The sequence below is a fragment of the Mercenaria mercenaria genome, chromosome 16 (genome assembly GCF_021730395.1).
Source record: "Mercenaria mercenaria strain notata chromosome 16, MADL_Memer_1, whole genome shotgun sequence".
Classification (NCBI taxonomy): domain Eukaryota; kingdom Metazoa; phylum Mollusca; class Bivalvia; order Venerida; family Veneridae; genus Mercenaria; species Mercenaria mercenaria.
In genome coordinates this window covers 6,674,280-6,700,546 of record NC_069376.1, presented here as the reverse complement: position 1 = coordinate 6,700,546, position 26,267 = coordinate 6,674,280, and the positions used below count along the sequence as shown (strand labels likewise).

General features: G+C 34.7%; 1 protein-coding gene and 2 long non-coding RNA genes across 3 annotated transcripts; 1 reads left to right on the top strand and 2 right to left on the bottom strand.

Moving 5' to 3' along the window:
- Window positions 1-2,370: 2,370 nt before the first annotated feature.
- On the bottom strand, window positions 2,371-4,278 carry LOC128549441 (uncharacterized). Its single transcript, XR_008367635.1, has 3 exons — window positions 4,174-4,278; window positions 3,292-3,428; window positions 2,371-2,594 (listed from the first exon to the last, which is right to left on the bottom strand). It is a non-coding gene; the product is annotated as an uncharacterized LOC128549441 (long non-coding RNA).
- Window positions 4,279-12,296: 8,018 nt separating this feature from the next.
- On the bottom strand, window positions 12,297-14,867 carry LOC128549229 (uncharacterized). Its single transcript, XR_008367526.1, has 3 exons — window positions 14,142-14,867; window positions 13,068-13,260; window positions 12,297-12,464 (listed from the first exon to the last, which is right to left on the bottom strand). It is a non-coding gene; the product is annotated as an uncharacterized LOC128549229 (long non-coding RNA).
- Window positions 14,868-14,869: 2 nt separating this feature from the next.
- LOC128549817 (uncharacterized) lies at window positions 14,870-15,393 on the top strand. The gene is made up of 2 exons (XM_053527479.1): window positions 14,870-14,892; window positions 14,928-15,393. The coding sequence occupies exons 1-2, from the start codon at window positions 14,870-14,872 to the stop codon at window positions 15,391-15,393; spliced, it is 489 nt and encodes a 162-aa protein (XP_053383454.1).
- Window positions 15,394-26,267: the final 10,874 nt, after the last annotated feature.

The following is a 26,267-nucleotide window of genomic DNA, read 5'->3' as shown; positions in this document are numbered from 1 at the left end:
TAAGAGTCTCTGTGTCTTGCTTGAAGTATTCCGTAGTAGAGGCAAAGATGTTAGAATTATCATAGCTGGAATACAATTGTATAGCTTAAGTTTTTTGACTGACTGTTTAAAAATAAAAGACAAAATATTGCCTTTGTCGCATTTTGCGTTACATATCGTTTATTTTATGTAAAAAAAAAAACTGGTGTCAAATATTCTGTGTATTGCGGACAATGTCAAAGCCACGTGTCATTGTTGCGGTCAAAAATGTAAATTGTCACAACCACGTGTCATTGAAATATTCCGTCTTAGAATGTAACAGATTGTTACATGTGAAATGTCAAAAATCACAGTTTATAGTTTTGTAAATTTAACATCCGCGATACACTATGACTGACAGAATATATCGGTTGCATTTTTTGTAAAAGTGAAATAAATGAGATATTAGTTCCTGCGAAATAAAAATAGTATAACGTTTGAGATTCAGTATAGAAAATATAAACAAAATCAAAATTCTTATTGGCTTTTACAGTTTTCGCTTCCGTAGTTATTCATCAGAATCAGATTAATCATAACAGAATAAATCACAGCTATGTGAACATAAGACTGCATTATTTTTACTGTTCTTATATGTATTACAAGATTGCTATATGATATAATTGAGTGATAGATAAATTTAGCACTACTGGAAGTATATAAAATCTGGAACAACTGATACGTATTAGACCTTCCTGATAAAATATACTACTGACACACAGAGTCGAGTACTTAATTTTAATTATCATGTTTATGAAGCTTATAGTCGAACAAATAATTGTTAAAACTATTCTAAGTCTAAATGTGAACGATGGACTGATATGATATATCTTTTAACTTGATATCTTTTAATTTAAAATGGATTTTAGTATTACAGTAATATTGATTTTAAAATAAAATAGCATATGGCAGGTTGGCTAGTTTGCTTAGTATATACATGTATAAGCGTGTAATGTGTTTCTGATTAATAGCAAAGTGTTAAGAATAGTAGCTGTCAGCATGATCATACCATAAATCTCCTGTAAACACAGCAGGTATCCGCGCCTGTGTAAGGATCAGTTATAAAAAGAAGAACTTTATGATAAAAAGAAATTAAAGAAAATGAACTAGATTTTTAAATAAATCATCATACTTCTATACTAAAAATCTATCCTATAACGTTGACTTTTTCGGAATTTTTTATGAATACTTTTGATCACAGAAATGCGAATTTACATAACTGCATGCAGTGTGGGGCTATCCATACTGATGTACAACCAATGTTCTGTTGCGCAACATATTATACTTAATTAACTAAGCAAATGCAAATGAGATAGCGGTCAGATAAACCTAAAAATTTAGTACTTAATTATTTGACTGGTGTCTTAAATTGTTATTTCTTTCTGAAGTGTTACATATTGTAAATACATGTGTTTTTAATTGCTGCAAGTAAAAGTTACCACAGTGTCAGACTGCGCGCCTTAGTCCATTTCATAGCTTGTACTCAAATATGAACTTTCATTTAATAACCAGGTATCTCCGCACCGAAAGAAAGCCTAGAAGCAAAATGTTATTGTAGCAACTGGATGTTACAAATCGAGTTTTAAAAGCTGTTGATGAATCGAAATTATCTTATCTGGATATCTTTAATTCACAATTTGAATGTTTTCAATTAAAATTGCATTCACATATCACTGCTGAAAATGACTTTTATGATTTTAATTCATGACTATATTTACATCATAGCTATGTTTTCATGAGGTTGGTTATTGATTCTGTTCATATTTGGGGTGATCATGAAAATACTTTATCCAATAAAATTCTTGTATTAAATATACGGACTCCCATTTCGTCCTTCCTATTCTTTTATAGATGATAATGACAATACTGTTTATTGGTGATCATTCTCGCATACCAGAGCTCTACCATGGTTCCCAGGTTCGTCTCGGGTACCATGTCGAACATCTGATGAATCAGAATGATTGGTGATAAGATACGTTATGTTACCTTACGGGTAGATAAGGGGAGAAACTCGCATATCTAATTTGTCTTATCAATGGTAAATACAGGGTATTGTCCCTTGATGAAAGAAGACTTTAGTTTGACATGAGGAACATTTTCACAAAATATACTGCATGTCAACACAGCATCTTCTAAATAACGAGACAACATACTAACAGAACGTATTTAAGTTACATCTGTATAGCATATCAGAAGACATTATTAAGTTTGAAAATGTCTGAAGATCTACACTGATCTGAATTCTTTCAAATGCTAATATATCCGGGTGTGCATCCTCACTGTAATTACCTATCATGACAGAAGGATTCCGATATCACACACGGAGAATTACGTTATCTCACGGAAATCCCCCGAATGTCATCACCGGTACACTACTTGATTCATAGAAAGTCTATACAAATAAACCGCCATGTCAATTCCATTGGTATTTGGTGACACGTTTCCGAATCCTGTTGACATCAGTGACGTAAACGTAAAATATAACGCTGTGATGGAATACGTCATTATGCTGGGTCCACTATCTGTAACGTTGGCAACGTAAGTTTCAATGATTCTCGTGGCTGCAGTATCTAACCATCCTAGAATACCAGAAATACGATAAAATCTTTCCATACAAAAACATGAATATATACAAATCAGGCGTCACGATTACGTTTAAAACATTAAGTGCCTTCAACAGTGCACGTTTTGTAGCAACATTCATACTGAAAAACATTTGCCAGTATTCAGATATTTTTTAAACAGAATAAAAATGTTAAAGATATTTTATAAAGCATATCTGACATTCATAAAGCGAGATATCCAAATTATAATTTATTTCATATAAATATTTGATTTAAAAAAAAACAAACAAGTGAAGCCATCTGAAACTGAGCAATAGACTTCTTCTTTAATAAGTTGCCGCATGACCTATAATTATGCCGTTGTGGCGTTATCAACAGTGAACACAAAAAGGAAAAGTGGTATCCATGAATAAAAGCATTTCTCAAAAATAATATCTGATGAGAATAATATCATTAGGTCTTCAAAATCATGTGTTCGTCAGCTAGCTATTAGGCGGGCTACCGACTAGATGTTATTTTTAAAAGCAATTGTCCGTGGAATATCTGACTATAAGATCTATAAGATGTGTGTGTACTGAGGATTGTAACCGAACATGTCTGGTGTAATTAATTTAATTTCAAAACGGAACGGATTTAATACAGAGTTAATAATTTAACTTTACATGAAATACCCACGGTTAATTTAATCCACACCATAAGCATTAAAACTTACCTCATATCGCTGTACCAAATATGTTACTGTAACAATCTCCAATGAACCGCATGCAGATAGAGAGCTGTCAGTATATCACCCGGATGTAGCAATGTGTCACCAGGGGGCGTACTGCATAGATAAGACACGAAGATATCCTGAAAAAAATGTTCTAAGTGGCATTTCATTTCATATTTAAAAGTTAAGAAATATAAAAGCTAAGCTGTTCATATGTTAAGAGGAAAAGTCTTCATTAATAGCAATTTATAGCAAATCAAATATTGCTTTTTCTTTTCAAACAGAAAATGGCGAAAAAAGCTTTTTTTTGTTCAGTTTCTGTAAGAATTACATGTATGATATTTTGTGTGAAAACCTTATCAGTTTTTGAGATAAACAAATAAAGAGTTTCGTGCTTCTATTCTGTTTGAAAGTCACATTTGCTATTGACAGCAATTCGAATATCTCGCCACACGATCAGAGTTTTATAAATGCTAGGACGGGCCTACATGCCCGAGTGGCTACGGTCTCTGTCTTCACTTCCCTCTTGCCGATATAGGTTCTAAACCTCGTTGTGGAGTAGAATTCTTTCATGTGAGGAAAACATTTAGTGGACTTTGTGAATGTGCGAGGTTCTATTAAGTTGTCCACTCATGCACAAAATAATGCTTGGAGTGGGTACCTGGGATATTCCTTCGAGCCGGAAAGTCGCCATATGACCTATACACTTGTCGGTGTGATGTTACAGCTAACACAAAGAAATAACGCTATATTTTTTATAAAAGTACCATCCAGTTGAAGAAAATTTCTTTAATTAAGATGAAGCATTCTTGTCTTTTTCTTTAGTGCTTTTGTAATTAATATCAATACACATATTGCAATCTCTGCTAAAATATACTGAAATACCTGTAAATGCCTTCTGGAACGCTGGGCACTTATTCAGCAGGCCTTTGTTCAAATGAAGTTATATATTTGCTTTAAGGCACTCCGAGAAACTCTGTAAAACCTACAACATAATAATTATGTCTCTAACATATTAGTTAAACGCATTTATAATTACACAAGTTTGATACAAGTTTGATACAAGTTTATTATATTTCATTCCATTAGGCTAAGAAGCCCATGAGGAAAAACATTGCATGGTAGTAATATGACGAACAGTGATATTAACAAATAATATTGAAACTTAATGACAAATGTTCTAAATAGCCGGAGAAGGTTACATGTAATTTTGCTAAATATGCAATTCAAATAACAAAAGTGGTATCTACATAGACACATAATTATATGTAACCATACTACAAGAAACATTCTGCCATGTTCATAAACAATGTCATACCTAGAGAAATATATACATATACATATACATAATTAATCATACCTCAAAAACAAGATCACCGTAAACCTTTCACGAAAGCAAAAAGAAAGGTCCAGATGATTATAACTTTACTGTATAAAATATTCCAATTAGTGTTAACCTTTTCCCAAAAACGAATAAAAGGTTAACATTTTGGAAATATTATATTGATTGAAACATTAACATTTTCAAAATTTGTTTATTTTGTGTTATATTTAATATATTGGCTTAACTACACTGATAAACTTCAAATCGAAGTAATGATAAAAGTAAATGATGATTTTAGTACCTTGGATTCTTATCTAAACAAATAGTCATTTCTTATGGCAAAAGCATTGTGTATAAAAGAACCTAATTTTCTTATGACTGATTTATTTTCGGTTTTTTATAAGTTCAATAAACTTTATCATATTCGGTCGTTTCCAGTATCTTGAACTAATAAATTGTTTCCTTAAATCAACATATAATGGACATTCAATTATAAAGTGATACTCATCTTCAAGTATATTACAACAAATACATTTCCTTTCATTTACTGGTATACGAATTGGTCTTGCCCATCTACCAGATTCAATATTCAATCTATGTGACGATACCCTTAATCTAGCTAATGACTGGCAGAATTTGCTTACAGTGAAATAATCTAAATATGGCTGAAATTGAAAAGATGCAATGTTCCTATAGAATAAAGCTCTACTCGAGCCATTAATTCTACTGTTCCAGTTTTGAACAAACTGATCTGTTATTCTTTGTTTCACTACATGTAAAAATAGATCAACATTACCAACATTTTGTTGGAGCCAAGCATCATAAAAACCTAATGTACATAACAAATTTCTTACTGAAGAGCACCAGTTTACCCGATTCGGGTTATCTTCATAATCATGTTTTAGCATATTATAAACTCGATATACATATTTGTTTTCTTTTGCATGTAGAATTTTTATCCAATACTTAATAACATTGTAATAATGGATACATTTATAGTTTGTTCTACCGATTTCACCATAAATAAAATCATTTTGTGTCGTTTTCTTGACACCTAACAATTTCTTACAAAATTGAAGATGTACTCGTTCGATGGACATATCATTTGCAAAACCACATACTTCACTACAATAATTTAAGATAGGTGTCACCAATTTATCAAATAAATCTAGTTTGTGCTTAGGAGAAATATATGTAAACTTGTATAAATATTTATTTAATCTAAAAATTGCTTTTTGTGCTTGGCCTGACAATGTATTCTGAGTTGTACTAAGTGATCCACCACACGTAAAAACAATTCCTAAATAGGAAAATTTATTTACTATTTCAATTGGCTCACCATCGTAAAAGAATTCAATATTTCTTGGTAATGTACCACCTTTTCTAAAAATCATAACTTTTGTCTTAGAGGTGTTAACTTTCATTCTCCAAGTCTTACAATAATCACTTAAAACATCGATACATTGCTGCAGTTCTTCAGCTGAATTAGCAAATACAACAATATCATCTGCATATAATAGCAAGAAAACTTTAAACATATTAACGTCAATGCCCTTTGTTCCACTTTGTATAAAAACGTCTTCTATATCATTTACGAATAATGAAAAAAGAAAGGGAGATAAACACTCCCCTTGTCTTACCCGAGCATACATGTATATTCTTCGCTAAGTTGATTTAAATACTTTACTCTTGACTTTACAGATTCATACATAGATATAATAATGTCTAACATTTTACCACGTATACCTAATTTTATCATTTTATACCAAAGATTATCTCTTACAACGTAATCAAAAGCCTTGCTAAAATCCACAAAAAGGGTAAAAAAGTTGCTTCCCTTGATTTAAGACATGATTTATCAAACCATTTAATACAAAAACATTGTCAGTAGTGCTCATATTTGGCCTAAAAACCGGCTTGGGCTTCTACATAAACATTATACTTTTCCGCCCAACCTTTAAGCCTGTTATTTAATATACGTGTAAACAGTTTTCCTAAACAACTAAGCAAAGTAATGCCTCGATAATTATCGACATTATTTATACTGCCTTTTTTATGCAAAGGTATAACATATCCTTCAGTCCATTTTTCTGGAAAATATTTCATTTCAAAAATCTTATTGAATAATACAAATAAAACTGGTACAAGTGCATCTTTACCAAACACGAAAAACTCATTTAACATTAAATCAGGACCTCCTGATCTATTATTTTTAAGTTGCTTTATTGCTAAGTGTATTTCATTAATGGAAATCATTTCATTAAGCTCATCAAACATGACTTTAAACTCATCATTCTGATATCTATTATTAAAAAATAAAATATCTTCGTCAGGATTATAAAACCTATCGTTTGGATTGTTTACAACTTTAAAGTATTGTTCAAAAGTTGACATTTGTATATTCGACTGTTTAATACCTGCTGATTCTTTTAACATAGACCAATATAATTTTGCATTTTTAAATCTAGCATTCAAAAGTTTTGTAGTATTTTCCTTATCATAAATGTACCGACATTTTCTGACACATGCCTTATATTCCTTCCTTGATGTAACCATATTTACTCTATTTACATTTGTTGGATTATCACGAAATTTATTCAGTGAGTGAAGAAAATTATATTTCTTTTCGTGACAATCGTCATTAAACCAGGACTTATTGCTGTCAAAAGAAATAGTATTGTCTACATTTCTTACATTAATTTTTTTCTCAAAAATCGGCGCTGCAACATTACTTATTATAGTTTCAAAACTACTCAAACAGCTGTCCATTTCAGAATGAGTACAACATGACAAAATATCATTTGATAAGACATCTAAACTTTGTGACACTTCATTTGCACTCAATCTGTCAATAAATTGCATTTTTAATTCATTTTTCCATACATACTTGGACTTAACGTAGTCTGACTCTATATCTTGTGTCATATCATTGTGTACCGTTACTAATCTATCAAACCTAAAACAACATGATACAAGGCAGTGATCTGATAAAATATTTGGATCATCAACTTCAAAATGATCAATCATATCAAACATTCCTGGTCTACATAATACGTAATCAATCACGCTACAGCCCCGATTATTTACAAACGTGTATTTACCTAAATTCGAGTCTTTACCTACTCTGCCATTCAAAATTCTCAGACCGGTTTGCTTGCAAAAATCTAACAGGAGTAGACCATTATTATTTACATGACCCCGGTCTTGTGATGTACGTGAAATTTCAACATCACTAATATATTCCTCGGGTAGCATAGTCATATGAATACTAGTATCATGTGAAACATAATCAGGAAGAGTAGAAGTGCGTGAATTGTAATCACCAAATAAAGACATATAACAATCATTACAGCTATTCTCTACATGTATAACTGAATCTATCATTCTATCAAATATACAATTTTCAACCACAGTTTGTCTGCTACTATCATCGGGCAGAACATAACACAATCCTAAAAAGAAATCTTTTTCAATGTTTAGTTTCTCAGCAGAGATTCTGATCCAAATGATATCATCTTGGCTAGTAAAAAATAATGTGTTATCAGATACAAGACTGTTTTTAATGTAAATAATAATTCCTCCGGAATTACGTTTACTTGTACTTTTAATACATGTCCTATTTAACACGAAATATTCAAATCCTTCTACATGTAAATCGGAAAAATCATCAGCCCAAGTTTCAGTAAACATAACTACACTATTTCTTTTAAAAACATTATTCAAAAAGTCAGATTTTAACTTATTTGACCTTTTTGTAACTAGTCCTTGAACGTTCAATAACACACCCTGGTACCGGCGCTCCCAAGTACAGGTGGCACTCACACATACAGCGCTCGATAAGCGATTTTGGAGGAGCGGTGGTGTAAGTATTTCTTATTGTATCTCCGGTAATTCAAAAAATTTTGTAAAATGAAAGATATCTGCGCCCTGGTGAATAATTGATGACTATGTTCTGTGAGTGTCACAACATTTCATCTTGAAATAAACAAACTACGGCGAGTTAAACCTGAACGTTTGACTCAAAAATGTCAAATGTCAAAAAAACACATAAAATACTCAGTAAATACACCAAATGTATTCATTTTTGATACAGTATCGTATAATCTTATCTTCCTACAATAACCAGTTCCAATTCCAAGACTTAATTTGTTATATTTAAAGAATTACTCGTGTTTAAAGATGGTAAGGGGTTTCAAAACGGCACTCACATGGCACAGGTGTGTATTTTTTTGACGCTCACCAAGTACAGCTAGAGAAAGGTCTTCAGAAATGTGGAGAAATCGTCAGCTCTAAGGCAACTACAACGGAAAAGAAATGAATCGGACTGGTTAGTTACGTGTGGTAGAGATAACACCACCAAGAACAGTCTGATGTTGGATTAAACAGTAGTTAATGTAACTAGTCATCACGTCTCATGTCTGCTATTAAATCGGAATGACCCACATCAATTCATGAGAGAGCCAAACAAGAACTCATTAATTGATAAATTCTTTGAATTAATAAGATATTAAAATATGAGAGTCTTTTGAACCTAATAGACATTTTAACAAAATTCTTTTATGGCTGATATATGCCATTCCGTCTTTCCGCTAATTTTGGGCGCCGATTTATAACGTAAATATCGACTTTTCGCTCAGCGCCCCCACTAATTATCATGTTTTCAATCCACGCTCCCGCCCTTTCTTATTCCTAGTATTTTCTCTATGGAGAATCGCAGACAAAAGTTTAGATTTAATATGTAAATCGTTGGGGGGAGTCGAGCGAAAACTGGCTGATCAGCGGGCTCCGAGCAAGGAGTTGAGGTTTGAAAGGCATAACATTGGTGGGCACCCGGGCACCCAACCGCTTTACATCTTGAATCTCACTCAACGCCAGCACCCCAGCACCCCAGCCCCCCATCCCCATAATCGTGTTTTCGCTCTGCTTCGAATTTTTGCTCGCTAAACACTCCGCGTTTAACTTTTTTTAATTCTCGTGTTTTCGCTCGACGGGGTCGCGTGGCGAACTGATGAAATGGTATAAATCAGCCACCGTAAAAATCTTCCATTTCTCTGTTATGAGTGTTTACTGCATCTTAAATCTAATAATACAAGTAAAATATTGTTCGTAAGAAGTTCAACATTTATTATACATTCAATGTAGGTGTATGGTAAGTTGTTAAAATTAAAATAAAGAAAAGAATAGAAAACTTGTCAGTCCGTTATAAATGAGTTTTACTAACTCTATAATCAAACATTTATTCCACAACCCAACAAAAAGTATCGATTTGGCTCTCTCTCTATATATATATTTCATACGGATGCTCATAGCATTATACTGGTACTCAAAAACGTTGAGATTGACCTGAAATATTGTTTAGTAACGGCGTTTAACCAAACGCATACGCACGCACAAACGCACGCAAGCACACACATATCTTCTTGCAAACCTTACCGTCCACTGATCCCACTGAGAATGTTTTGAAGCACGTTTTTTATTTTTCAACGACATCCTAGGACATATCAAATTTCAGCATTTATCAGTTTTCAACAAGCTTTTTCATAAAAAACGATGTTAAAATATTGTCGCCGTAAGTTTTAACATAAAAAGGTCGACTTCTAGAGTCAGTTTTTTAACGGTATAAAGATTTATGATTAAACAGACACAACATTGAGAGTAAACAACAACAAGGTCTACATTTCTGAAGACTTTTCTCTAGCTGTACTTGTTGAGCGCCCAAAAAATTAACACCTGTGCCATGTGAGTGCCGTTTTGAAACCCCATACCATCTTTAAACACGAGTCATTCTTTAAATATAACAAATTAAGTCTTGAAATTTGAACTGGTTATTGTAGGAAGACATGACTATACGATACTGTATCAAAAATGAATACATTTGGAGTATTTATTGAGTATTTTACGTGTTTTTTGACATTTGACATTTTTTAGTCAAACGTTCACGTTTACCTCGTCGTATTTTGTTTATTTCAAGATGGAATGTTGTGACACTCACAAAACATAGTCACCAATTATTCATCAGGGCGCAGATATCTTTCATTTTAAGAAAAGTTTTGAATTACCGGAGATACAATAAGAAATACTTACACCACCGCTCCTCCAAAATCGCTTATCGAGCGCTGTATGTGTGAGTGCCACCTGTACTTGGGAGCGCCGGTACCAGGGTGTGAATAAGGCACATTGCAACTGAACCTTCTCCGAGACGTCCTATTTATTAACCGCTTGATCAGCGGAAGTTGGTTTTTCCTTAGTTCTATTTATAGCGACTGGGGAATTCCTATCTTTACTGTGTGATGCACTGCGATATGGACTTGCCGAGACTGATCTCCGTATACTACGGTTGTTTGCACGGGAAACATGTGCAACACCTGCCTGCTTTACTAGTACATTGTGTGTATTCAATTGACTATTATTAGTCAATGATGTGCTTAAAAGTGTGCTGTCTGATTCATTTGTCCTGGAATTACACGGGTCTTTTGGATTTTTATGTTCAGCAGAAAATGAATTTGTCAAGGTAAGAGTTTCTTTAACATACATATTTTCATTGTTCACAGTGTTAGAGCTGGCAGTGGCAAGCATTGCTGTCTCAGAAAGTGACGTAAGTCTTTGCGTTAACGCTGTGTGTTGATCGTTGCTCATAAATGTAGTTCCGTCAGACGACATGATTTGGCTCAGCGTGGCTGATGCATTTCCAGAAGAAGAATCACCGTGTGCGATACTTTCTCCTGGAAATGCATCACCCAGGAATTCCTTCGATACACACATAACACATAAATTTTCGTCAGAATTAGAAAAAAAAATCTGCTTGGCATAGAAGTAAACACTACCTTAAATATAATTTCAAGGAGATGAAAGGAAACGCTTTCACATTAACTACACTGTACATACATAATTCAGGTTTTCATTACTAGTATCTAGTATTTTTGAGAACAGCTGCAATTCGGACTGGCCTCCTTAGTCAAGTCGTTATAATTAAGGTATCTGACTTCGAATCACTAACCCCTCACCGACGCAGACCCTCGTTTAGGATGTAGAACTCTTCTTGCGAGGAAGCAATCCAACTGGCTATCGGAAGATTGGTGACAGAGGCGAGCCCAGGTCATTTTTCCAGGGCGAGGTTGTCCGAATGGGAGTAGGTGTTGGAGTGGGTACAAATTATTGTTCGGGTCAACGGAGAGCGATCTTTGAGCGTTTTAGAGTAAGTAAACAAGAATCTGAGTCCCATCAAAAATGTAATAATAACTTCGAAAATCAGAAATCCAATATTATTTTACAAATTTTCCCATGCTATAAAAACGAGCATACTAAGTGGAGGTACGGAAGAATAAAGGTAGTGCTAGCATTTTTTAAAATTCTTTTCTTGTATTACCAATTTGAAAACATATCGATAAGAACTTCGATCAATGAAATAAGAAACCAAAATTCGATTTATATCAAGTCAAATACGTAATTTTAAACGCAATTGAATTTCTTAAAAGAAAACTACTTGATGAATGATAGAAAATGACATTCATTGATTTACGTTCAGTATACAATTGCAGCGTTATAGAAAGGAATTTCCCATCATGACAGAAGGATGCCGAAATCACACACGGAGAATTACGGAAACACACGGAAATTGCCGATTGTAAAACTAAACAAACTCGGCTCATAGAAACTGTGTATACTATGTACTATACCATGTTCCATTAGTGTACAGCCAGATGTGTTGGAAGGTCTCTTGCAATCAGTGTGCAGGATTCTTCGGAAGATGATGAAAGTTTTTGTTTTTTTTCTTGGTAGTCATCTGTCCGCTGATACATCCGCATCATTTTAAAAGAGACGTTACCGTCGAAGATTGCAGTACTCCGCAGCCCTATAAAATATATTTAGACAAACATATCAACTCTTTTCAAATATTTTTAGTTTTTACTCCGCAAATTAGAAAACGATCATGATGCTATCTATTCATTTTGACATGTTACAGTTTAGACTGAAAATAATAAGAACTGTAGAAAATAATTCAAATCATCTTAAAAAAACATACCGCATATCCGTAGGCTCGTCTACGGCACAATCTGCACCAACTCTAATTGCAATGAAAAAGTATGTTCCGAAATGATCAGAACGTGTGTGGACTATCCGATGTAAATATTTACGAAAAAAATGGATACAAGCCCAAAAAATGGACTCATACCAATGTAACTCTAGAATTTTAAAGCAAATGGTTCAGAAAAGTCAAAGAACTATGGCCTGTTGGCTACATTCCTAGTCTTATTCAACAGTAAGGCTACGTTCCAAGTTTTTGTGTGTGTGTGTTTTTTTTTATATTTGTTTCTCAATTATTGGTGCTATTCAAAGATTAATCTACATTTACGGATACTGTTCAATAGTTGTAGCTAGATTTGTATATTTCCGGATTTGTTCGTTTATCTTGGTAAATCTATTAAAGATAAATCAAAATTTTAATGCTACTTACAACCAAACAGAACAGCAAATATGGAGAGTATTTTCTCGGCGTAGTTATTTGGTGACACGTTCCCTAAGCCTATTGACGTCAGCAACGTAAACGTAAAATGCTGTGATGCAATACGTCTTTATGCTGGGATCACTATTTGTGATGTTGGCAACGTAAGCTTCATCGAAACTTGTGGCTGCACTATCTAACCATCCTAGAACACCAGTAAAAATGATAAAGCATTTCCATACAGCATAAATAGGTAAAAAGCACACGTCGCAATTATGTTAAACAGACTTAGCGCTTTCAAGAGCGCATTTTTGTTGAAAAAGCATATGCCAATATTCAGATCAAGTTTGCACAGAATAACAGTGTTAAAAATACATAATAAAGACTAGTATGTATTCCTTTTCAGATGCCAAACACTATATATTACATTTCAAAAAAAGCGAGATATCCAAATTACAATAATTATTCATCTCATATTAATAATGAATTTTAGAAAGCAGTTACGCCTTCAAAGTTAAAGAAAAATCAAATCAGATTTGTCCGTCCTCTTCAACTGAGCAACAGACGTGATCTATAGTTAGCTGTTGTATGACCTACAATTTTATAGATGTGCCGTTATTAACAAAAAGGGAGAAAAGTAAAGTGGGTATCAGTTTATAAACGTATTTCATTTCAACCAATAATTTGTCTACTACATTTTTGCAACAGTACTGGCGTTTACATTTTATGAGGTTTCATAATTTCTGTTACAGTGTATTCAAAATACTTACTGAAAAAATAACAGAGGAAATCCGAAATCGCATACAAAGATATAAAATATTGCCCGATTATTCTAACGGGTTCCGCAACCTAAAACTCTAAATGTATTATTCTCCATGTTGGCGAAGAAGACTACCAAAAAGTGAACGACTTTAAGAATATGACATACAGTGCTCATTAAAGCTTTTAAAGGCATATTAATTTTGAATAAAATCAGATAATATTTGAGAAACAACATATAGCTGAACCATGTTTTATCATATTTTTACCACGACAAAGATGCTATAGTCCGGGCGAGTGATTTAGTAATATATGATAATTACTCACCTATGGCTTTTGTCCAAGTGTGGTTGCTCCCAGTATGCGATGGCATAATACACAGTAGCTAATGTTCTGTCAGAAAGAACATAACAATTAACAAAAGTAGTACGGCAGCACCACACTCTGTAAATTATTGAATGCGCATTATCACACGGAGTTAGCGTAGTAATCTGGCTGTCTTTAGAATATCTGCTTTCGTCATTGTCTGAAAGAAAAGTAGCAAATGATTAGTAGTTTTAGTTATTACGTTTCCGAAATACTCATTTTTAAAACCTTACTCTTAAAAGCACTTATAGAAACGAATGGCGCATGCGCAATCAGTTATTTGCACGTGGTCTCGAGTTTTTCCAGTATCATGACCAAAACACATTTCATTTTCATTTTTTTTTGGACAGAATTCATGCCACAGAAGAGTGGAATACGTCTGATAATCTCACAGAGGAATATATAACATTTTTATTGATAATATTGTCAATTTCTAATATGTATGGTTTTAAGTTAATGACTTAATGATCTCATTTAATAATGATACAACGTAAGTGGTAGTTCGTTAATTGCTTGCAAGTCTCAATATTCCATTCACAGGTTCTTAAATATAGTTTACTCCATCCCTAGCTCCACGCGAACATGCAAAGTTAAGGTGATGGAAAGTCATTCCTGAACGTGCAATGTTTTAATCATTTTTTGTATGTTTTGCCCTTTAAACTGACTAGTAAGTTGTGGATCTGCCTCTAATGATTCTAGCAGAGAAGATATTGTAAATAAGACATCAAACAAATGTTCATCCTAAAGCATTCTGGTAAAGTGGATTATAGTATCGTTCTGTTGCCAAGAAGACAAGAAGGCAAGAAAACAAGAAGATAAGAAGGCAAGAAGACCAGAAGGCAAGAAGACAAGAAGGCAAAAATGCAAGAAGACAAAAAGGCAAGAAGGCAAGAAGACAAAAAGGCAAGACGGCAAGACGGCAAGAAGACAAGAAAACAAGAAGGCAAGAAGACAAGAAGGCAAAAAGGCAAGAAGACAAGAAGGCAAGAAGGCAAAAAGGCAAGAAGACAAAAAGGCAAGAAGACAAGAAAGTAAAGAGGCAAGAAGGCAAAAAGGCAAGAAGACAAAAAGGCAAGAAGGCAAGAAGACAAAAAGGCAAGAAGACAAGAAGGAAGGAAGACAAAAGGCGAGAAGACAAGAAAGCAAAAAGGCAAGAAGGCAAGAAGACGAGAAGACAAGAAGGCAAGAAGACAAGAAGTCAAGAAGGCAGTAGTTTTGTTTATATGTTGTGTATTGAAAGGTGAACAAACTTGTTCCGACAGAGTGTGTCAGCAAAAACCCTTTTAACGCGAAGTTAAATGTTTTCCTTCCTTCAGCAACGATTCATTAATATTCGTGCATCAAAATATGTCACAGTGTGGCCTTTAAGAGTGCAATGACCACATGGTAAAAGTCAATGACAGCATTGTTCAATGAGCTCGTATCCATGGTGGCATTTTTCTGCCACGAGATAGCTAGGTAGCTAACACGATAATTTGTAAACTTTCCAGGAAATGTCTGCTTTTTTTGTGAATACATTTCAGCAATACATAATATTTTCTAAATAATTTTACTATTTCCTGCAACTGTTTTAGCGCAAAATTTCGCGTTAATGTTAGGAACTGCCACCAGATGCTCGGTAACTATCTGGATAATATTTTTAACTTTCCAGCAAAGTTGTGCATTGTTCTGAAAACATTATCACAATAATTTTTTTTCTCGATATGTTTTCTTTTTCCGGGAAACTTTAGGCTATTAACATAAACTTTTCAGAAAAGTTCGAAATATCAAGATAATTTCTGAAAGTATCGCGAAAGCTTATCTAGCTAGTAAATGGCAGTTGTGGGCACTAACACAAAAGGTTTCGAGAAAATAATGTAAATTATCGCAATAACATTTCCAGGAAACCTTCCACTATTGGGAAAATCTTTTCAGAAAACTTCGCTTTATCAAGATAATTTTTTGAAGTATCGCGATAGCTACCTAGCTATCTCATGGCAGAAATATGCCACCATACGTGTCCTCCGGATTTTTCTTCTTTTCCGGTCACGTGTATATTCCGATAAGGGACTGTATGAAGAGGGCACATTTCTGGACAGTTCAACTCCTTTAAAATACTCACCATTTTTAAAAAGCTGTTACATGTCTCCGTCTTAGTGCACTTGCAACAATGTACCAAAGCTTACACATTACATAACTAGCTTGAATTTCGTTTACTTTTATTTTTTTACAAATTGCGTTCCTTTTTAAAGGGGGACAACTCTTTCAAGAATAGTTTAAGTATCCAATTCTGCGGGACAGAATGTTCAAAATGTCTGTAACATATAGGTTATTTTAAAAAAATGTTGTTCGTTTTCTAAAAGTTTCTGTGTTTTGAGATATATTGTTCAATTTTAATGTAAGGTTTCAGTACAGCTGTGAAATTTCCGTTTCCCACTTCTCTGTCACTTTTATTTTTCTGCACGACATCAGAATTTTTTTGCATAAATCTTTCACGGACTTTAGCACGAAACTTTTATATCATACATGTTTCCCTTCTGTACTACGAAATATATACAAGGAAATAATACATTTTCTTGTGTAGGAAATCGGCGCGCTGTGTATTATACAAAATTAAAAATATTTAACTGCACGTGTTGTGCGAGAAAATCGCGACTATCCTGTGACTTTCTTGGCTGCGTAAAATGTTCATTGTAGGTAGAACTCAACTGTACAAGTGTTCTTCGCGTACTTTGATTCTTATTATGTAAAAACGCACCAGTAGCCATTAAAACAAAAATAATGAATTTCATATTTTATGAATCATGTACATTGATCACGGTAGGGTAGAAGAAAACACGATGCTGTTGAGGAAGGGCACGTGGAAAGGAAGAAAGATTAAGCAGCGTGAAGTTAGCAGCCTGGCAGCCTAGCAGCCTAAACTTTCCTTGTAAATGAGGAACGAGTCTGAGAAAAAAAAATGCCGTTTCAAGTTCCTGCAATAGCTAATGGTTGTTTCGTTTTGAGAAATTTGAACACAAGTACCACCAGACGAGATTTATTTCCCCTCTTTTCGTTTCAAATGGACGAAAATAATTATATAAGTGAACATATATACTACCTCCCATAGTCATAGCAGTGCTGAGGAAGAACTGATCTTGCTAATTTCAGACTTGGCTTTATATTACATATGTTCCTGTGACTAGCTGGCTGAAATAATGATATTGCTATTCAAGCTATGTTCGATCCCGTATTTTGAGAAAATAACGAGTTATAAATCATTCATTGTAAAACTCTTAACGACTTTACATGGAGCAAAATCTCCATACTTGAAACTTGAACATAGTTCGAACTTAATTGACCGTAATTAAACATGTCAGTCTGTGGACCCAGAATACTTGACAATTACAGACCAGCTGGGTATGTACAATAGATATCGAACAACAAACATAATACACGTATCAACAGTTATTCGTCATTTAATGAAACCAAACCGTAACCAATAAAAACGGAAAGTAAACAATGATTTATTTAGTGCCGAGCAGTCGACACTGACATCGAAGATCGAAAATCGAAATTAACTAGCCAGATTTAAATTTCAAGCCGGCTCGCAGATTGAAATTCAACATCAAATATCAACTTTGTGCTCGCTTTGAACTTCGAGCCAGCTCGAAGATCGAAATTCCAAGTCTGGAATTGAATTTTGATCTAGCTCGAAGGTCGGAATTCAGATTATCAAAAAATGAACTAAAATACAAAAAAGCAAAGCATTTACTGCACTAGCTTTGCACTCCAAGGCGAATAAGGTGATAAGGCTGCTTTTCGAAAGAAACGAGATATCATACACTTGATATCTGTGCAAGTTTTGTCAAAATCAAATAATAAATGTTGTCTCTATCGTATTCACAGACAAATGTGAACGGACGGACAGCCGGACGACATATAAAGGGTGATCACAATAGCTTACTTGTCAATTCGTACAATTGACCTAAAACAGGTTACAAATGTGTTTCACAGGTAAAAATGCACTTTTTTGTTCATTTTTACGACCGAAAATGCCATGTTTCAAATGTGATCAGATGTCACATCAAACATCGGCATCGATCACATTCGTCTCAAAAATTGTTACATAAGTGCTTGATTACTTTTACATATGCGATCTCATTTGTTACACCTGTTAAATATGCGATCTCATTTGTTACACCTGTTAAATATGCGATCTCATTTGTTACACCTGTTACATGTGCGATCGCATTTGTGACAAATGTTACAAATGCGATCTGATAAGAACGGAGGCATACATCGCTGGCATGGCGGGAGAAATCCGTTTGATAAATCATTTTTCAATACACATAAAATGAAGTATTTTTTCTAAATGTATAATAAAATACTATAAATGCAGTAAACAGCCAAACTTTACATTTGGCGACACCACGTCTCTTCATTCTAAGAGTTGACGGTAAACAGCTTGCTGGAGAGGTCTATCAATACCTTCCATATATAATATTGTTGGCTTTCAAACTAGGAGGATTTAGACTAATCTACTAATTTTACGGCGTTAGATTTCACTTTCTAGTGCAAATTGCTGTTAGCCAGTCCATAATGCCCCAATGCGCTTATCAAGCCTTGCGCAATCTTCTAAGAGGTATGAATGCATTAAATGCCTCCGCTACTATTTTCTATGTAAAATTAACAACTTATAACATATTTTATCGAGATATCTAGGTTTTCACTTTTTGCGAGACTTCCCTTGGTCTCATGGGGTTGACCATAATGCAGTGAAAGCCTGTGCATCCGCGAAGTCTGGTCAGGATCCATGCTGGTCGCTTTCAAAGCCTACTAGAATTAGAGAAACTGTTAGCGAACAGCATGGATCCTGACCAGACTGCGCTAATGCGCAGGCTGGTCTGGATCCATGCTGGTCGCAAAGCCACTATGTTGGTTTTCTCATGGCGCGGCTCTTATATAGATATGTATTTACTATTCTTTTTTCGCAGTATTCAAAGATATGCATATGAATTGAATCGGTTAAAATGTATTCCGGTCAATTAAATGAATTTATTGTTTAACTAAAAACTAGTTTAAAAGCTGTTAAGCCAGCTTTGTATTCACCTCTTGCTGAATATTAGCCTTAAATATTTTTATACCCAACTCAGAGCTACGTAAACTAAACTAGGTATTGAATAATACAACATCCGATTCCTATCCTGCTGTCATTTGCATCATCTAGTTGATATTATAAATGAAATACCAAATATCAAACTTTTTCTGTAATCACATTATCCGCATATATATATCATACTTACAGAAATCAGTCTAAGCCAATGTCATTAAATGTACATCAACCCAATATGTTGGTTTCATGTTAGCTCTCGTGTTTAGAATACCGTCGATCTTATTTCAATATATTTTGAATCAGAAGTTCTTATACGCGAACTGGCGGGTTTTACTAATACTAGGGACCGGCCATTTTATATTCTGGTTGTGTGTGTTGAGGGGGTGGGGATGGGGGTGGGTGGGGCAGAGGGGCTGTGATATTCTGGAATTGGAGCGTCTTCTGTGTCTCGCACTATCTTGCAACTCACATTCAGTTTAACAGTCTTCTGGAGGAGCTGCTCTTTGCAAACAAGCAAACAGACTAACCGACAACCATATTATCAGTGTACATATTCAAAAGTTTCATCATGTAACCCAACAGAATGCAGAAATTTGCGTTTAATATATAAAAGCTTTTTCCGGGGAAGGACCCCTTTCCCCCATCGGCATGACAGCATGCTCGGATTTCTCTTATCTTTTATGTTTCAATATTTTAATGTTTGTAAATATTATACCGTGTATTCAAACGGTTTCGTGACAAAGTTCAGTTATACATGTTCTTAATGTTTGTTATTTGAAACATAAAAACAGCTGTACAGTCTGATCTAAATCCATAAGGTGGTACACGTCTCTGACACGCCAGTGACATTAATCAGTGGACAATATAATGTATATGTTCTTTAGTATGTTAGGCTGTCATGCCACTACGGGCACTATGCTGTTAGGCCGCTAATCTACTTGGCTGCTAGGCTGCCAAGTTCACGCACATCAACAGACATAATTTCCCGCCAAATTAACATTTTAGGATTTTCCCTGAGGTTTGAAGCAGTTTTATTCACATCTTATTATTTGATGAAAATACCCGTTAAGATAAACTGATTGCTAGTTACGTTTTCAAAATACAGCTCTCATGTAATATCTTCGCATATTACATCCAAATAATGATTTTGATCAAGGGAAAACCACTGTACAGGAACGTAGGAAGCATTTTCAGATTGGGGGAGAGGGGGGCACACATTATGAAAATCAGCTAAAATTTTCTCGCTGTCAAAAAATTGCTAAGGTAATTACCATTATCTATCAAATTATTGGTGGGTGACCGCCCACCTCCAGCCCCCTCCTCCTGTTCCTACGGCCCTGCTGTATGATATCATTTCGGTTCTTACACGATACGAAGGATAACAACTGCCTACATCCACAAGCTTGCAGCGCGCCAGTGTGGCGTTTGATATGGAATGACGGTATATGTAATAGTTACTGACCTCGTAGTTCAGTATTCCTGAATATGAAAAACCTGCGCACGTGAAAAACGTGAAAACCGAGAGCGCGTAGCAGTTTTTACAGATTTTCACGTGCGCAGGTTTTTCATATTCAGGAATACTGAACTACGAGGTCAGTAACCGACTTACACAACTGCGGACAACAACGCGCATGTCATCATGTCTGACAAAGAATTCGATTCGGATCACAGGCTCTGGATATTTTCGATGAGCATGAATGATGAAGCCAACAAAATCTTTCTGACACAGAATACGTACAGGTAAATTGATATAGCATAGCTAATTATTGCATACTTTTAGGACTATGCTATTTTGAAATGTATGAATCAGGTGGGTGGGGAATATGATACTATTTCTGAGGAATTTCAAAGTTACTGTAAAAAAAAAAAATTATTCCAATGTAACAATGCGTTAAAAACTCTTACTTCAAAAAGAAGACTAAAGTTGGAAAAGTTGTCAGTATGTTTGCATCACAATTTTCGGTACAAGAATTATATGTCATCAAGCATAAAATTAATGCAAAAAGTTATAACATACATAATAAAAAACCTCTATAATTGAGCTAAGCGCTAATTCTCTATTTCCATATATTACTTTTCTAAAATCACATCTACAATTAACCACATGTTGGCAAAATGTGTCATTTTTTTGTGCACATGCTTTTACACATTAAAGAATTCCGGACTATATGGTGTGCGAGAAGGGCCTTGAGCGCTTACGTGGAGCGCATTTACACGGATTGTGCTGCTCCAATAAATATACATATAACTTTACCATAAATATAATTTTTTTAAATTTATAAACTCCTTAAGAGCTACAACGGCCACTAGACTGTTTCAAGATCATAATGTCCCAGAACAATTAATAATGGCCCAAACGGGACACCGTAGTACTGCCGTTTATGGTTACAAAATAGAGAGTTTGAGATTTCAACCTTCGCCTTCCCCTTCAACGTCTCTTGCGAAGTTAACGTATGAAGCTGAAGTTCGATTAAAATTCCTTGAGATTTCAAACATTAGAATGAACCTTACTTCTTTTAATCCGCCCATTCAATTTATCCGTAATTATGATCTTTTTTTTTCGTGCATTTTGATACCAATCGTCCGAAAGGGCAGGAATTTTACAAGAGGCTTTAAAAATGAAAAAATGAAAATTAAATAAAAAACATTTCAATTAATATAATCATCGCATGGATATTAGAGCGATTACCAAATAAAAAAACAAACAAACAAAAAAACGATAAACGATAAAACAATGTGAACAATGTAAAAACTCGTTAGTGTTGCTCCAAACATTTAGGTTTTATATAAAATTATGTCAGTATAGTCAGTATACAATGCACGATTGTAAATCATACATGAGAGGAAATAAAAATGATTATTACATACCTAAAATTATTTTCCACTGGGTTTCAGTGGACCGCGATCGTGCAATATTTTTCCATATCATGACGTTGAACGCTTTCATTTCGGACTAGTCCCAATCCGTGATTCTAGTTACCTCCCCTGACGGTCCGTCCATTGTGGATCTCGTTTCTTTAGATTTTTGTTGCTATTGTGTGATTGTTTAATATGTAATTTATGCAACATTTTGTTTACTTTTACATTTTGATTAATCTGACCTATTAGATACTGGCACGTAGTAATTTATCAGACTGAAATGAAATGAAAGTTATAATTACGTCATGAGTTGGACTAATACAGGACGTGGAATGTTTTCTTAACGTTGGTATGGAAATAATCGCGTGACGTCCATGGCGTCCACGCGCACGTTGCGACAACAAGTTGACGTCATTTTCGCGGGAAATATTAATGCGCGTCAGTTTGATTTGTTTATTGCGTTTTCGGAGAATTTTTTTCTGTATTTTTTCCTGTCTTTCGTGACAGAACGATAATTTAGATATAAATTAATCATTTGATAGTGGATATGTAATAAAAAGGTTATCAATTTTTTATGTGGATATATACACTCATTCTTTCGCGGACAATATTGCGCTCCTAAAGTCGCGCAATATTAACGCTGCAGAACTCGTGCATATATCCACATACAAAGTTAATAACCTATAATGATCATATCAACGTGATAATGACACTCTGTATGGCTCTGTATAATGCCAAACTCTCAGACAGCACAATATGATTTTAATATACTATCCAGGAATTTTGGTTAGAGGGACACCAACATTAAAGGGCAGGTCCCCCATTTCAGGGCAGGGGGAGTAGGGTCACACCGAGTTTCAAGACCGACTTTCTTTGTAAAATGTAAGAATCAAAGGGGGAATTAACCCACAATGTCCCTCTGCCAGGCTCTGGTTCCGTGCATTTAAAGAATGGAGTTATCCCATACGGCTAACAGGAAACGTCTCTCATCATGATATCATAGATCTGAAATTGTCTGATACTTCAGAAGAATTTTCCGCCTTACTAGTACCATATTATGTTTATAATTAAAACGCAATTGTCGTATTAAGCGTCCGACAGAAACAGATTGATTTTATTTGGATGTGAAAATAAAATGTTCCACCAAATGATATTCGCGCGTAATTATTTATTTTTCAAGTAAAATGACTGTCATGCCATGTGCCTCCATCCAGATTTCAGTTTTTGATGCCGAGTATGTGGACAGAGTAGATGTAAAAAGAATGAAGTTTCGACTTTCGTGATATCACATCTTCGGACGTTCAAAACTTCACTTCATACGACAAAAAGGCCAATCTGGTTTAATCGATACCGCCTGGGGACACAATATGCCGTAGAAGTTAAAGTTTGAACAAAATCTCAAAGTTTCTCAAAATCAGTTGATAACTTCATACTTCCAGGTTCAATTCAATGTATTTAGTTAAAATCATTAGCCATACAAAACTTTATTATTCTTATACCTATTGATAGTGTTCCGCATCAAATTTAGTCTAATTATATATATGGATAATCAAATAACTTAATAAGCAGAAATCCTGAAACTAAGCTTTTTATTTCGCATAGTAATAAAGAGAAGTCTTAGGCTTACGTGATATTACATGGAAAACTTTAGTAGAAACGTGTGATATAAATAAAATACACGCATATCGGTGACGTTTTACCCAAAATATATATGAGAGACGTTGAAGGGGAAGGCGAAGTTTGAAATCTCAAACTCTCTAATGTCAGATGATGAACGGAAACAGGAGGTTTCAAAATGTTTACAATCTGAGCGCAGCGAGTTCTCAGTCTCTGGTTCGGGTACATCTACATCTTTGGCGATGTCAAAGGTATTTAACATTACAAAATCAGAAATCCATTTAAAAAACTGCAAGCATTGTGAAATATATCACGTAAGTCACGTAAAGTGGAACTTTTGTTTTTCCTCGCACAGCATAGTAACAACATTTGCAGATTTTATTCGGCTGTTTTATGTCCATTTAAAGGAGGGTCCCAGATTTACAACAATTAAATGGTGTGAATAAGTAATAGAAAGAGCATTGAAACTCGAGGGTAAACGATTTGTACGAGGGGGCGTAGCCCCCGAGTTTAAATCGTTTACCCGAGAGTTTTAATGTTCTTTCTGTTTTGTATCATAGCCTTCCATATATGGTAGTTGTAGGCGGTCCACATTGCCATATACAGCAGTTCAGTGAGTACTTAAAATCCTTGCTTTACAAATGTGTAAAGCCCAGGTAAAATAAACCAATGCTAGAGCAGAAAATCAATAAAATACACTTGCTGTCTACTGTTCCAGACAGCTGGCATACTTTCCTATCTAACAGTGCGGTAACTAGCGTGCGGGTATTAAATACCTGCACACTTTTAGTTACCGCACCCTGTACTTGGAGTATACGAATTACCTGCACCAAATTTGTTAAGAAAAAACACCGAGCTATGATACAATAATTTAAACGGATTGGCATCTTATGAAACTATAAAATATGAATTCACGATCACTGCTTGAATTTATCTATATAGATTCACTGTGACCTGTGACATTTGACATTTCAGGGCCATAGGAACAGGAGGGTCCAGGGGGAGATGCCCCCACCCAATAATTTGACCGATTATTGTAATTATCTTAGCAATTTTTTGACAGTTTCATAATGTGTGCCCCCCCCCCCCCCCCCACCCTCAATCAAATCTGAAAATGCTTCCTACGGTCCTGCATTTTCGGAATAGTGTTTATAAATAATATATAATATAAGGTTTTCAAACCAAGTAGAAGCGTCAACTTATTACCTTTTTATTTGACCGGCATCAAAATAATTCATAAATCATGAAATGTGTTGGTTTTTTTTTAATCTGAAAAGGTCAAATCTCACAGATTAGTGTTGTCCTATAGTTTGTAAAATGTAAACAGTTTAATTTTGGTTGACGGAACATGAAAAAACACTTAATTTCTCATTCAATGGTGTTTTCCTGTATCATAACTCTAGCTAAGGTATGAATGCACGTGCACAGGTTAGTAACTAAATATAAAATACATGTGCACGTGCATAGGTTAGTAACCAAATATGAAATACCTGTGCACGTGCATAGGTTAGTAACCAAATACCTGTGCACGTGCATAGGTTAGTAACCAAATATGAAATACCTGTGCATGTGCATAGGTTAGTAACCAAATATGAAATACCTGTGCACGTGCGCAGGTTAGTAACCAAATATGAAATACCTCTGCACGTGCAAACTCGGGTATTTCAAGTGGGTTATTAACCTGGGCCAAACAAAGAAGCAGTTGTGTAAGTGTCGCTTAAGGACACGTCACGGCTGAGATAGTTTAGTATTATTGCAATACACAATAAGTATCAAAATTGTGTTTCCAATACATGTGCTCATCACATAAATCCTCAATATCTATGTAAAAATAAGTGATGTGTTTTGTATGTTTGCAACACTGTCTGTTGCTCTAATTAGTGACAAATGACTGAAAAAATAGGAATTCTTACGTGACTTGGATAGACAAAACGACAATAAGGTAACAATATATTATCTTATTGTTTTAATTTATGAGTTGTAAGCTACAATATAGAAGACCCATTTTTAAGAAAATGAAACTGGAAGTTAGAAATAACAGAAATTTTTTAATTAGATCATGAGTCATCATACAACTATCAAAATTTGTCATTAGTTTTCACGAGTTGTCAAAATTATTTTTATCTCTCCATTCAGCAAATGCATTGTTTTTGTAAGTATCTTGGTAGGACATTGTAGTGTGCAACCTACTTTAACTTTCCACATTGATATGTTTGCTTGAAATTTTTGCTTTGTTGAACTCACTGTTCAAAGTCACGTAAGAATTTTTATTGTTTTAGTTTATTGTCTGTAATAAGGTATCAAACCTCAACATTAAGAAGCCCGCCCGCTTAGCTCAGTAGGTAGAGCGTTGGTATACGGATCGTGGGGTCGCGAGTTCGATCCTCGGGCGGGGCGTATGTTCTCCGTGACTATTTGATAAACGACATTGTGTCTGAATCATTAGTCCTCCACCTCTGATTCATGTGGGGAAGTTGGCAGTTACTTGCGGAGAACAGGTTTGTACTGGTACAGAATCCAGGAATACCGGTTAGGTT